This window comes from Chiloscyllium plagiosum, chromosome 6, assembly GCF_004010195.1.
Source record: "Chiloscyllium plagiosum isolate BGI_BamShark_2017 chromosome 6, ASM401019v2, whole genome shotgun sequence".
Classification (NCBI taxonomy): domain Eukaryota; kingdom Metazoa; phylum Chordata; class Chondrichthyes; order Orectolobiformes; family Hemiscylliidae; genus Chiloscyllium; species Chiloscyllium plagiosum.
In genome coordinates this window covers 107135888-107149598 of record NC_057715.1, presented here as the reverse complement: position 1 = coordinate 107149598, position 13711 = coordinate 107135888, and the positions used below count along the sequence as shown (strand labels likewise).

The 13711-nt window shown below is 43.6% G+C and overlaps 1 protein-coding gene across 6 annotated transcripts in view; it reads left to right on the top strand.

Moving 5' to 3' along the window:
* The window catches only part of dhrsx (dehydrogenase/reductase (SDR family) X-linked), a 293939-nt gene extending 283271 nt beyond the window's left edge, over window positions 1–10668 (top strand). For all 6 annotated transcript variants that reach the window (XM_043692380.1, XM_043692383.1, XM_043692379.1 and 3 more), the window contains one exon: window positions 10022–10668. In XM_043692380.1, coding sequence (XP_043548315.1) covers window positions 10022–10219 — 198 coding nt within the window. In that variant the 3' untranslated portion in view covers window positions 10220–10668. The remainder of the gene's footprint in view (window positions 1–10021) is intronic.
* Window positions 10669–13711: the final 3043 nt, after the last annotated feature.

Here is a 13711-nt window from a genome sequence, read left to right as displayed (position 1 = left end):
GGGCAAAAGGGGGACATGAGATAGCTTTGGCAAATAGAATTAAGGAGAATCCAAAGAGTTTTTACAAATATATTAAGGACAAAAGGGGAACTAGGGAGAGAATAGGGCCCCTCAAAGATCAGCAAGGCAGCCTTTGTGTGGAGCCACAGAAAATGGGGGAAATGGATCAGTATTTTCTGTGGAAAAGGATATGGAAGATATAGACCGTAGGGAGATAGATGGTGACATCTTGCAAAACGTCCAGGTTACAGAGGAGGAACTGCTGGATGTCTTGAAACGGTTAAAAGTGGATAAACCCCCAGGACCTGATTAGGTATACCCGAGAACTCTGTGGGAAGCTAGAGAAGTGATTGCTGGGCCTCTTGCTGAAATATTTGTATCATCGATGGTCACAGGTGAGGTGCTGGAAGACTGGAGGTTGGCAGACGTGGTGCCACTGTTTAAGAAGGATGTTAAGTACAAGCCAGGGAACTATAGACCAGTGAGCCTGACGTCAGTAGTGGACAAGTTGTTGGAGGGAATCCTGAGGGACAGGATGTATATGTATTTGGAAAGGCAAGGACTGATTAGGGATAGTCAACATGGCTTTGTGTGTGGGAAATCATGTCTCACAAACTTGATTGAGTTTTTTGAGGAAGTAACAAAGAGGATTGAAAAGGGCAGAGCGGTAGATGTGATATATATGGACTTCAGTAAGGTGTTCGACACGGTTCCCCATGGGAGACTGATTAGCAAGGTTAGAACTCATGGGATACAGGGAGAACTAGCCATTTGGATACAGAACTGGCTCAAAGGTAGAAGACAGTCGGTGATGGTGGAGAGTTGTTTTTCAGACTGGAGGCCTGTGACCAGTGGAGTGCCACAAGGATCGGTGCTGGGTCCTCTACTTTTTGTCATTTACATAAATGATTTGGATGCGAGCATAAGAGGTTCAGTTAGTAAGTTTGCAGATGACACCAAATTTGGAGGTGTAGTGGATAGCGAAGAGGGTTACCTCAGATTACAACAGGATCTGGACCAGATGGGCCAATGGGCTAATGGGCTGAGAAGTGGCAGATGGAGTTTAATTCAGATAAATGCGAGGTGCTGCATTTTGAGAGTGACTACCCTTGACACCAAGGTCTCGTCTGATTGAGTGTGGTATCAAGGAGCCTAAGCAAAATTAGACCAATAAGAATCAGGGGAAAGCTCTCCACTGTTTGGAGTCATGCCTGGCACAAAGAAAGGTGGTTGTGATTGTTGTAGGTCAGTCATTTCAACTCCAGGATATCAATGTTGGCATTCATCAGGGTAGATATTTTCTAATCAACCAGTTCGTAGCTGTTACTGTGTGTCTCTAGAATAGGTGGGACTTGAATCTGGGCCTCCTGGCTCACACGTAGCGACATGACCACAAGAGCCCTTGTGTCCCAGGCCCAACCGTCATGAACTGCTTCAACAATGACCTTTCCTGCATCACAAGGTCAGAAGTGGAAATGATTGCATCATTCGTGATTCCTCATATACCGAAGCAGTCCATCTCCAGTTGCAGTAAGGCCTGACCAATATCAGGCTTGAAATAAAATTTGGCAAGTAATAGTCCCATCACACAAATGCCAGGCGATGACCTTCTCCAATAAGAGACAGTCTAACAACTGGCCCTTGGTATTCATTGACATTACCATCAATGGATCCTCCACTATCAATATCCTGGGAGTTAGCATTAATTAGAAACGGTACTGGACCTACCATATAGATAGAGTGGCTACAAAAGCCAAGCAGGGGCTAGGTGTCCTGTAGCTAAAGCTCACCTCTTGACTCTCTGTCCATCATCTACATGCCACAAGTCAGGAGTGTGATGGAATACTCCTCACTTGGCTGGATGGATGCAGCTTCAATAATACGCAAGAGGCTTGCCACCATCCAGGACAAAGCAGCCTATCTGGTTGGCACCAGATCAACTCCATTCACCACTGATGTTCAGTAGCAGCAGTATGCCCTATCTACAAGATGCACTGCAGAAATTCACCAAAGCTTCCTAGACAATACCTTCAAAACTCACACCCATTTCCATCTAGAAGGACAAGGGCAGCAGAATCTTGGGAACGCAATCACCTGCAATTTCCCTTCCAAGCCACTCACCGTCCTGGTTTGGAAATATGTCACCGTTCCATCACTGTCACTGGGTCAAAATCCTGGAATTCCCTTCCTAAGGGCATTGTGGGTGTACCTACAGCACAGTAGTTTAAGAAAGCTGCTCACTACCACCTTCTCCAAGATAATTAGGGACAGACAATAAATTCTGGCCGAGCCAGCAACACCCACATCCCATGAGTGAATTAAAAAAAAGCGGAATGGAGGAGGCAAATAAAGGAAGGGGTTGAGGCGTGAGGACTAGGATCTGGAGAACTAGGCCGATGTCCCAGCAAATGGAGATGGGATTTCTGATCTGCAGGGATCAGCATCTGCCCACTTCTGATTTCACCTGACCCTGCATTAGAAAGCTACAGCTACAACGTATTTCCGTTCCTGAGTCACCCAGCGGAAAGCATGTGCATTCACTCAGAACGGAGGAACACCCTATTGGGAAATGGCCCAACTCATGATGAAAATCCAAACCCATGTAAATGGATCCCACTCTACTTTTGTTTCAAAACCTCTGCCTAAGGATAATTTACATCAAAAAAAATTTAATTTATAGGACTGGTTGTTTCAAAATGTAATATATGGTAAATGTGGATGACAGTATCCACAGAGAGATGGAGACAGGTTAAGCGATAGTGCAAAAACTTGGCAGATGTCATATAATGTGAAAAAATGTGAGGAAGAATAGAGCAGGAAGAAAAAAGGAGCTGAACGTTATTCAATATTAATTTAATTTAATGTCTGTTCTCAGCTATCTTTGTCTCTCAATTGTACTTGACATCCCTTTTAATCCTGTACTTCTGCTTTGGTTCGAACCTACTCATTTGCCTTTTGTCTGTCTGATTCTGAGTAGCTGCCACATTTCACAAGCTGATGTCCTCCTCCCTCCCTCTTTCTTCAGACTCGAATCATGCATCACAGGCCGTGAAATAATTGTGGATCTTTATGTAACGTGGACCATTGTTTGATGCAGTAGGGCTGCAGGTTGATCTGAATTCATTCATTGTTCAGCAATGTTGGGCACACTCAGGTTAAATTTGGCAACCTTGAATCTAGCTGTACTTGCGTAAATCTGAGGATTAGAGGTACTCTTGATGTAGCAAGAGTACCCGGGTGACCAACAATGTGAAAACCACATTACTAGTCTACAACTGAACCTCAATTTTGGACCACCATAAATGACCAGATAGTTGACAGACAAAAGCATTTTGCTTTGGAGGCAGCAAATAGAAATGTTTTGCTCTGATTGTGTCTATCTATAACAGCTTCATTCCATTATGGAAATGCCTAGACTGTAAGAATGCCATTGGAAGCACTTGTATAAGAAAATAATGCATTACATTTACATAGACCCTTGGGATACTTATGGGCAATCATTTAATGCAATCACTTTTAAATTATGTGTGCTTTATTACACCATCTACTTTAAAATAGGTAATAATAAAGCAGACAGAAATTTCAGACAAATACATCAACTGTTCACCCATTTGTAGAAACAAGTCTGTAAAAATGTCTCAGTTAAGACAAATTACTTGTCTGTTGTTCTAAATGGAGTTCCAAATACCAAAATCCTGCAAATGTCAGTTTCACCAGGGGATACAGATTTAGGATGATCGCTAAAAGAACCAGAGGTGAGCTGAGTGTTTTGTCTGAGACACAACTTATTATGGTCACAAATGTGCTGCCCGATAGGAGTAAAAGCAGATTTATTGATAACTTTCGAAAGGGATTAGAATATTTATTTTAAAAGGAGACGTCATCAGAGTGAGAGACAATGACTAGGCAGATTTGCATAAACTGGAAAACTCCTTCATGAGCCTGGATTTTCCCTTCTGGGAAATGGAGGTCAGGACTGGTTCCTGCTCCTGAACCAGAACCAGGTCCACTGGACAAACAGTTCATTCATTTGGATTTTCACAGGGATTCTCCTCCATTAAACAGCAAGCAGACAGGTTCTATGTCCAGTGAAGAAAGGCTGGAAGGTCATGCAGAACCTTGAAAGGAACTGCAGGGACTGCACTGAAGGTAAAGACGGGTGTTTCAAAGTGGAGGTGCTCTGTCTTCAAATTTTAAATTGACGTATAGGTTTAGAAGGTCACTACTGTGGGTAGTAGGAGGGCCTGGGAGAGGAGAAAATCCTTTCTGCAGAGTGACTGTCACTGCTTCTGCCAGACAGAGAGAACCTTCAAGCCTCCCGAAAGTCCTGCACTGTTCACTTACCACTGGGCCCCTTTGTCTATGCACCTAAGTTAGCTCCCAATACCTGCGAGATCCTGAGGACTTCCTGCAAACTTCCAGCCTGCTCTCCTCAAGTGGCTCTGAATAAGTCTGTTCAAATACACGTGGGTGCAGAAATGACCCAGAGGTGGGTTAGAACGAGGGAACCAGCAAGCTGGCCAACTGGACAAAGTTCCAGCCACATTCACCGTCAATCCAACCATTGAGTCAGCATGGGCAGACTAAGCCAAAATAACTTCATAACATGCAGTCCGATAGATGACCGACTACTGTCTAAATGGGTTATTCTACAAATATTCATTAATTGAAGGGAAAGAATGTGAAAATCAACATGGGTATTGTTTGGTATTTATGTTACTCCCTGTCCTTTCCATGTTAACTTGTATGCAGGGCGATAGGCCGCTCATACTTAAAATGGAAAGCTGACAGTGCAGAGGAGACCATTCAGCTTATCCTTCCCATTCTGTACAAAGCAAATTAATCCCAAATTGCAGCTCTTGGTCTGTGGCTTTGCAGGGCATGAGACGACTTATTCAGAATCCAGTACTGGATGAAGAGAAATAAAAACAGAGGAACTGCAGGTCTGGCAGCATCTGTGGAGAGAAAAGCCTCTTCTTTGTAACTGAATATATCGTATATACTGTGGCAAGATATCATGTAGCTTGTTGGTCATTTCCAACCAACCAGAACTACAAAATCTGGTTCTATGCAATAGGTACAAATTTGAGATTTTTTAATATTTGCATGAATACCCTTTGAATGGCAAGCTATTACCCAATAGCACGTCAGATTTTACTTTGGCTTCTATCACTGTCTACGAAGTACTTTATTCATCTTTCATTCCCGGCAGTCCTATATTAAAACCCTCTCATCACAACCTTCACTTGACTGTGAAATGAAGGGTTGAAATGAGTTTCTAATTAGATATGAGTAAATTGTTTTTAAATATCTAGGGCCTGATCTTTACAGCTGCTGTACCGATGCTAAATTACATTAGTTGAGTCCGTGGCAGGAATGCAGTTTTCTGTCATGCAAACCATGCCTGTCTCCTGTCATTAGCAAGTGACAAGAGTTTTAATAACTCATTGTTTTAAGAATTTGAGGCCAAAGTGTAATTAGCTCGGATGGGAGGGAGCTGGGCAATGCAGACACTAAGAGACGTTTTAATTCCAGAGAACTGTTCCAAGAACTAAACCCCAACAGGATCCAGTGGAAATCAGTGTCTAACTGGTGGGCAGAATCATAGAATCCCTACAGTGTGGAACCAAGCCATTCTGCCCATCAAATTCACACTGACCCTCTGAAGAACTTACCCCGCAGACTCCCCACCACCCTATCCCTGTAATCCTGCATTTCCCAAGGCTATTCAGGAGTCAGATTCCAGATGACAAAATGCCTGTGACAAGGAGCTGAGGTACAAGTGTCCTGGCATGAAAAGGAACTATCAAGAGATGCATTCATTTGGAGCCTAGGGAGGAGGAGGGATGTCAAGGGTCAGAGGATGACCCAGATAATCCTTTGTAGAAACTGGGGAGGGCTCTGCTCCTCCTAGTGTGCAAGGAAACCACAACACAAGTTGAAAATTCAAACTTCACCTCAGCTTCCCTGTGACTATGGTACTCTTTGCTGATAGGTCTGACAATGCATGTGACTCACAAGGCCTGACATTAAAACCACATTGAGATGTTGTCATTTTTTGGCACTTTTCCTGGCAGCAAAGGCAGCACTGTTACAATACCAGTGGGTTGGGATCACACCAGGAAGTGCCTGTTACACTGGCAGGTCACTCATGAGGCACGGATTTGAATTGTCAAGCTCCAGCATTGAAAGGCTACAGCAGGGAGACTTTGCACACATGGACTGGCACCCAGAATACATCTCAGGGCTGCTCACTAACCCTCTCAGCACTTGCTCACTTAGTGCCTACCTGCGTACCCCCAGCATTCATAATTTGCATTGGCATGTCTGTTAGCACATTGGCGATTCAGCCTGAACCAAAGGCACTCAGTAGTACTGTTTTGAGGTGGTCTTTTGCTCAGACACATACCAACTGTTTATCAGTAATGAACTTCTGTGCAAAAGGTGGAGAGGGTGTCTTGATGTTATAACCTCTTTCTCACCCCATTCTTTCTGAGGCTCAGCATTTAATTTTGTGCCTGTAAATATCTTAGAGGATTTAATATGTTAATGATACCATATAAATGCAAATTCTTGTTAAATCTTTATTTATTTGTACTCAAAGAGCCCCATTTCCAAGGTTATGTGTCTTACGTTTTCCATAGTGCATCATTGTGATTTGTGAAATCACTATTTCAACTCTCCTTATCACCCCCCTGCATGAGATTGCCAATATACCAATTATTCTCAGGTCACTGGTCATTTTGTGCTGTGGAAGTGTGCTGTGTTGGAGTAGAGGTGAGACTGCCCAAAGTTACTTTGTCAGAGCCAGACTGAAATGAAGACTCCACAGGTTGCCCAGGCAATACTAGGACCATTGTGATAACACCAACTTGGACAAGCAGTCAAATAGCACAGAACTGATTGTCCTATTTCCAGTACTAGGAGAAAGTGAGGACTGCAGATGTTGGAAACCAGAGTTTAGATTAGAGTTCGTGCTGGAAAAGCACAGCAGGTCAGGCAGCATCCGAGAAGCAGGAAAATCAATTGTTCGGGCAAAAGCCCTTCATCAGGAATGCCACTCTAATCTAAATCTTATTTCCAGTACTGATTGAGTCAGTAATGAACTTCTGTGCAAAAGGTGGAGAGGGTGTAAGAGCTTCTGACAACAGTGTACCTCCTTTAGATTGTTTCCGTCAGTGTCCTTCGAACCCTTTCCCCCCCAATCACTCCCAACGTTTTGACTTTTCCTTGTCCATTCCATTATCAATGCCAAGGATTTCCATTGACTTGGCCCCGCGTTCTGCAAGTTATCAGGTGTGCAACGCAGAAGCAATTGATTCATCCCAAATGGTTTATGTTGGCATTTTTGCTGAACAGGGTCCTCCTTCCGCCTCTCTTGATCGGTATTGGAAAGTGGTGGCATATTGGTAATGTCACTGGTTTAGCAATCCAGAACCCCAGACCAATGTTCTGGAGACATGGGTTTTGAATCTCACAGTGGCAGATGGTAAAATTTGAATTCAATAAAATCTGGAATTAAAAACCAATGTAGTGACAGCTGTCACTGCCAAATGTCCTTAATCCCCATCTGATTCAGTCATATCCTTTTAGGGAAGGAAATCTGGCTGGTCTGGCCTACATGTGACTCCAGACCCATGGCAATGTGGTTGACTCTGGTCAATTAGGAATGGGCAATAAATCCTGACCGATCTATTGCAGAAATTGGTGGCTTACATAAAAAGTAGCCTTACAGCAGGTGGATTTTTCAGCTTGGTTTTATGTCAGAATTACAATTGTGTTTATGACGGTTGAGTTTTGATTTTGCCATACGTAAGAGTGACTTTGCTCATCCCACACAGAAAGCCACACTCCAGGTAACATGGATGAATATTTCTGTTCTCTGACTTGTACTTCTCTAAGTGCACTATAATCAGATAATTTATTCTGTGTTACATTGAGGTTGAATGTTTAGCCATTCAAACAGAATTTACTGGACTGAGATCATCTCACAGCAAGTCTCATTAGTTAGCCTTTTGTTCCCTGCCCATATTTTGAGGCGGCACGGTGGCTCAGTGGTTAGCACTGCTGCCTCACAGCACCAGGGACGCGGGTTCAATTCCCACTTCAGGCAACTGTCTGTGTGGAGTTTACACATTTTCCCCGTGTCTGCGTGGGTTTCCTCTGGGTGCTCCGGTTTCCTCCCACAGTCCAAAGATGTGCAGGTTAGGTGAATTGGCCATGCTAAATTGCCCGTAGTGTTAGGTAAGGGGTAAATGTAGGGGAATGGGTCTGGGTGAGTTGCTCTTCGGATGGTCGGTGTGGACTTGGTGGGCCAAAGGGCCTGTTTCCACACTGTAGGGAATCTAATATCTCAGTTTGAGTAAATACTTACACTTGCTGGGGTAGGAGCAGGAACATTGTGACAGGGGTAACAGGATGTCTGGAATCTTGATGAACAAATGAGAAAATTGGAAGTTAGGGACTCAGAAGAAAACTAAGATACAATGAGGAAGGAAATAGCACAAATAAGATTCTTATCTGCCACAAAGAGAAATAAAGAAAAGGAAATAAGTATTAGAGAAAGAGAGAGAATATCTACAGAAATGAAAGATAAGGATCAAGAAAAAGTTGCCAAAACCTCCAAGAACAAATTACTGCCTTCAAGAATGAGGCAACTCAGTTTCAGTTGTTCTCTTTCAGGCATACTACATGTCTTCCACCGTGGAGTTTGATGTAAAGTTCAATTCTTCCACCATTTCTTTATTCCCCATTACTACTACTCCAGCCTCATTTTCCAGTGGTCCAATGTCCACTCTTGCATTTCTCTTAGCTTTTTGATATCTAAAAAAAAACTCTTGTAATTCTCTTTGACATTTCTAGTTAGCTTAACTTCACATTTCCTCTTCTTATCCCTTGTTGGTTTTTCAATGCACTCTGCTAGCTTTTAACTCTTCCCAATGGTCTGGTTTCCCACTAATCTTCACCACATTGTATGGTTTTTTTGTGTTTTTATGCTGTCCCTGACTTCCCTTGTCAACCATGGTTGCCTTGACCTCCCCTTAGTATGTTTCTTCTTCTTTGGGATGAATTTCTGCTGTGCCTACCAATTTACCCCAAAATCCCTTGTCATTACTGCACCATTGTCTTCCCTGTTAGAGTCCCCTTCCAATCAAATCTGCCCAGCTCCTCCCTCATGCCGTTGAAGTTACCTTTACTCAGTTGTAATGCTGCCAAATCTGATATTTCCATTAGTAGAAGAGACAAGGACCCAAGGGCACAGTCTCAGAGTGAAGAGATGACCCTTTAGAACTGAGATGCGGAATCTCTTCAGTCAAAGGGTGGTGAATCTTTAGAACTCATTGTTGCAGAAGGCTGTGCATTTGAGTGTATTTCAGACAGGTTCTTGAATAGTAAGGGGATCAAGGGTTACAGGGAGAATCCAGGAGAATGAGGTTAAGAAACATATCAGCTATGATCGAATGGTGGAGTGGACTCATTGGGCCAAATGGCCTAATTCTGCTCTAATATCTTATGGATACTGACACTAGCACAAGCCAACTTCAAACATTTAGTCAGCAACTTTGATTTTTAAGGAACATCTTAAAGGAGAGGAGAAAGATGGACAGGTTTAGGGAGAGAATTCTAGAGATAAGTGGCTAATTAGAGGAGGTGGCCACATAGTGGTAATTAGTAATCCAGAAACCCAAACCAAGAGACTGGAGAGGTATTGTGTTGTTTTTGGAATGTACATCTTGTCATTGAAAGACTCCTTGTCCTGCTAAGTAACAGTTCTAATTGACCAGGTCATGAATGTGACAGTGCAACAATTTCCTGACATTACCATGGAAATTAACAGTCAGCTGCCATTTTTGCCAACAGCGGTGCCATGCAAGCCATCCTGAAACTTGAGGCCATTTGCAACTCACAGCCTATTTGTTCATCACCACAAATTGCTGAATCGTTTTGACACTAACCCATCGCCAGCGAATTCTGGGCCACTGCTTTCTCATTCCTTTCACTGTTTCTTCTCTTCCTACAGACTGCAGCCCAGGGAGCTTCCACTGTGATATATGCAGCAGTTTCTCCAGATTTGGAAGGAGTGGGAGGTGCCTACCTTGGTAACGGTCAGAAGACAAAATCTGCAGACCTTTCGTATGATGTGGACCTTCAGAAAAAACTTTGGACTCAAAGCTGCAAGCTTGTTGGGATTCCGGAATGGTGCCAGTCCGACTGTTGAAGGAAGGAGGAGGCTGTGACACAAGGGCTGAGTGTGCGAGCTACGTGTCTCTGTCACTTGCTCTTGTTAGGCAGGCACCAGGAATAACAAGCCTACTCCTGGGGAACCATAAACTTAAAACCGAAGCAAAAATCACAAATAATTAATTCACTTTACTCACGGTGTTTGTGTTCATTAGGAAACCAAAAACCCCGTTTGGATGTTCAGTTTGATTCAGTATATTGACAAAGTTTCCAAGTTGATAATGTATGTTTGTACGAAATGTGTCAAAGTATTCAGATCCAGAGAGAGAAAAAGATATATACACATATGCACTTTGGTACTGCACTGTTCCAGTACTTAATTACTACCTGTAGAGGCCACTGGTGGTCGAGATAATTATTTTGCTTATGCTGAAGAGATGCCTTTCATTAGATGCCATGAGTTGAGATAAAATATCCTACCCCAAAGAATGACCCACCCTTCTGTCTGAGCTGTTGATCATTCTGCTTCCTATCTTTTCAAGGTGTAGGTTTCCAGCATTTACACATTTCCATTACCATCTGGCTGCTTTATCAATTTCTGATGGCCAAAGCCAGCACTACAGTAATTTAAATTTAATTAAGCACGTTTAACCTAGAAAAAATATTCCAGATTCCTCAAACACCTGCTATTAAAATGAAGTTGTCACCAACAGAGAAAATACTAGCAAAGGCCAAATCCCAAAGCTTAGTCAACAAAGTTGGGTTTGGGGAATTTCTTAAAGGAGGACAGAGAAAGGTGGACAGGTTTAGGGAGAGAATTCTAGAGATAAGTGACTAATTGGGGGAGGGAGTTGGTGTTGGTGGTGGTGGTGATGTAGTTGGTAATATTACTTGACTGGTAGTCCAGAACCCCAGTCGAATGTTCTGAGAATATGGGTTCAAATCCCATCAGAGCAGATGTTGAAATTTGAATTCAGTTTTTAAAAATCCAGAATCATGTAACCACTACCATTTAAAAAAGAATCATCTGGTTCACTAATGTCCTTTAGGGAAGGAAGTCTGTTTACGTATCACTCCAGACCCACACCGATGTGGTTGATTCTTAACTGTCCTCTGGACAATATATGCTGCCTTAGCCAAACCCTGTGAACTATTTTCTTTTAATTGGCTGAGCCCTACAAAGTTGAAAAGGGTGGCGCTGGAAAAGCACAGCAGGTCAGGCAGTATCCGAGATACAGGAGAGTCAACATTTCAGGCATAAGCCGTTGATCAGGAATGCCTGAAATGTCGATTTTCCTCCTTCTCGGATGCTGCCTGACCTGCTGTGCTTTTCCAGTGCCACCCTTTTTGACTCTGAATCTCCAGCATCTGCTGTCCTCTGCAGTTTCTCCCAGCCTTACAAATACTGCTGTTAAGACAGTAGATAGTCTGCAGTGAGTAAACTCCCTTTCCCCAAAGCCTTTCCAAAATCTGTCAGGCACAAGTCAGGAGTGCATGAGAACACTTCATACTTGCCTGGGATCTCACTCTAACAATGCTTAAGAAACATAATGACATCTTGAACAAACTCCCCCGTTTCACAGGTACCCACCTCTTCCAAGGATGCCCACCTTGAAGAGGTTTACCTCCACCCTCTACAAGGATCTCAGTGAATCTCTCTCTCTCACTGCATCCCCCAGGTCGTCTCCTCTGCCCTGAAGCGTTTCCCAACTACCTTTCCCCAAGCCTCACCCCACTCCCATTTATCTCTCAGCCCCCTTGCCCCCCCCCCCCCGCCATTCCTTATGAAGACTTATGCTTGAAATGTCAACTCTCCTGCTCCTCGGATGCTGCCTGACCGATGTGCTTTTCCAGCGCCACACTCTTCCACTCTGATCTGCAACACGCACTGCAGTAACCACCAAAGGAAGCTTTGATCACATTTCTCAAACCTGCAATCCCTACTATCCAGAAAGATAAAGGAAACAGTCTCAAGGAAACAGTGTCAAATTTCCCCTGCAGGATATACACTATTCTGGTTTGTTCGGCCAAACTCCTGGACTCATTTCCTAACAACACTGTAGGTGTACACATCACCACATGGACTGCAGTCATTTAAGAAGTCAGCTCCCTACCCTCAACCTGAGGAGAGTTAGGCATAGACCAACAGATGCTAACCTTCCAAAGATCCCAACATTGCACAGACAAACTTTTTAAAAGTGGGAAAGCCAATTAAGGGTTTAAGCATAAGTGTATGGATTTTAAAACTGGGTTTTTACTAGTAGCATCTGATTTCTTAAATGTATCATCAATCATTACAGTGAGGTAAGGGTTGTCTATTGAACACTAAAATTGGCTTTTGTTCCACATAAAGATCTTCTGCAATCATAAAACTAAAAAAACTTTGGTTGCCGGAGACCTGAAACAAAAGCGGAAATTGCTGGAGAAACTCAGCAGATCTGGAAGCATCTGTGGAAGGAAAGCAGAGTTAACGTTTCGGGTCTGGAATCAGAGCTCATTCATCTCAGTTCTGATGAGGAGTCACTGGGCTCGGAACATTAGCTCTGCTTTCTTCCACAGATGCTTCCAGATCTGCTGAGTTTCACCAGCATTTCCTCGCTTCTGGAATCATCACTGCAGTAAATTCTTGCTGTTAAATTTGTCAGTGACTCTTCTTCAGCAACCTACTGTTTAGAAAGACAAGGACGACAGGAGCAAGGGAGTTCTGAAGAAGTGCTGTCCAACTTTCTTTCTGTTGCCACAGATAATGCCAGGCCTGCTGGGTTTCTCCAGTATTTTCTGTTTTTATACAAGGAAACCTGGGTGGGGGGGAGGTGTTGATGTGTGTGTGAGTGTGAAGCCTGGTAGAGGGACCCGTCCTTTTGGGGCACTCCATCGGTGGTAACAGAAGGATCCAGATTAAGAGTCAATAGACATGAAGCTAGAAAAGCACAGCTGGTCAGACAGCATCTGAGGGGCAGGAAAGTCGACATTTCAGGCCGAAACATTGACCCATCTGCTCCTCAGAGGCTGTGCTTTTCCAGCTTCACTTCTTTGACTCTGGCTTCCAGTATCTGCAGCCCTTACTGTCTCCAGAGCCAGATTAAAATGCCCCTATGTCTTTTAAATCAACTCAGAGTCATAGAGATGTACAGCATGGAAACAGACCCTTCGGTCCAAACTGTCCATGCCAACCAGATATCCCAACCCAATCTAGTCCCACCTGCCAGCACCCAGCCTATATCCCTCCAAACCCTTCCTATTCATATACCCATCCAAATGCCTCTTAAATGTTGCAATTGTATTCACCTCCACCACTTCCTCTGGCAGCTCATTCCATACACATACCACCCTCTGCGTGAAAAAGTTGTTCTGTAGGTCTCTTTTATATCTTTCCCCTCTCACCCTAAACATAAGCCCTCTAGTTCTGGACTCCCCGACCCCAGGGAAAAGACTTTGTCTATTTATCCTATCCATGCCCTTCACAGTTTTGTAAACCTCTATAAGGTCACCCCTCAGCCTCCGATGCTCCAGGGAAAACAGCTCCAGC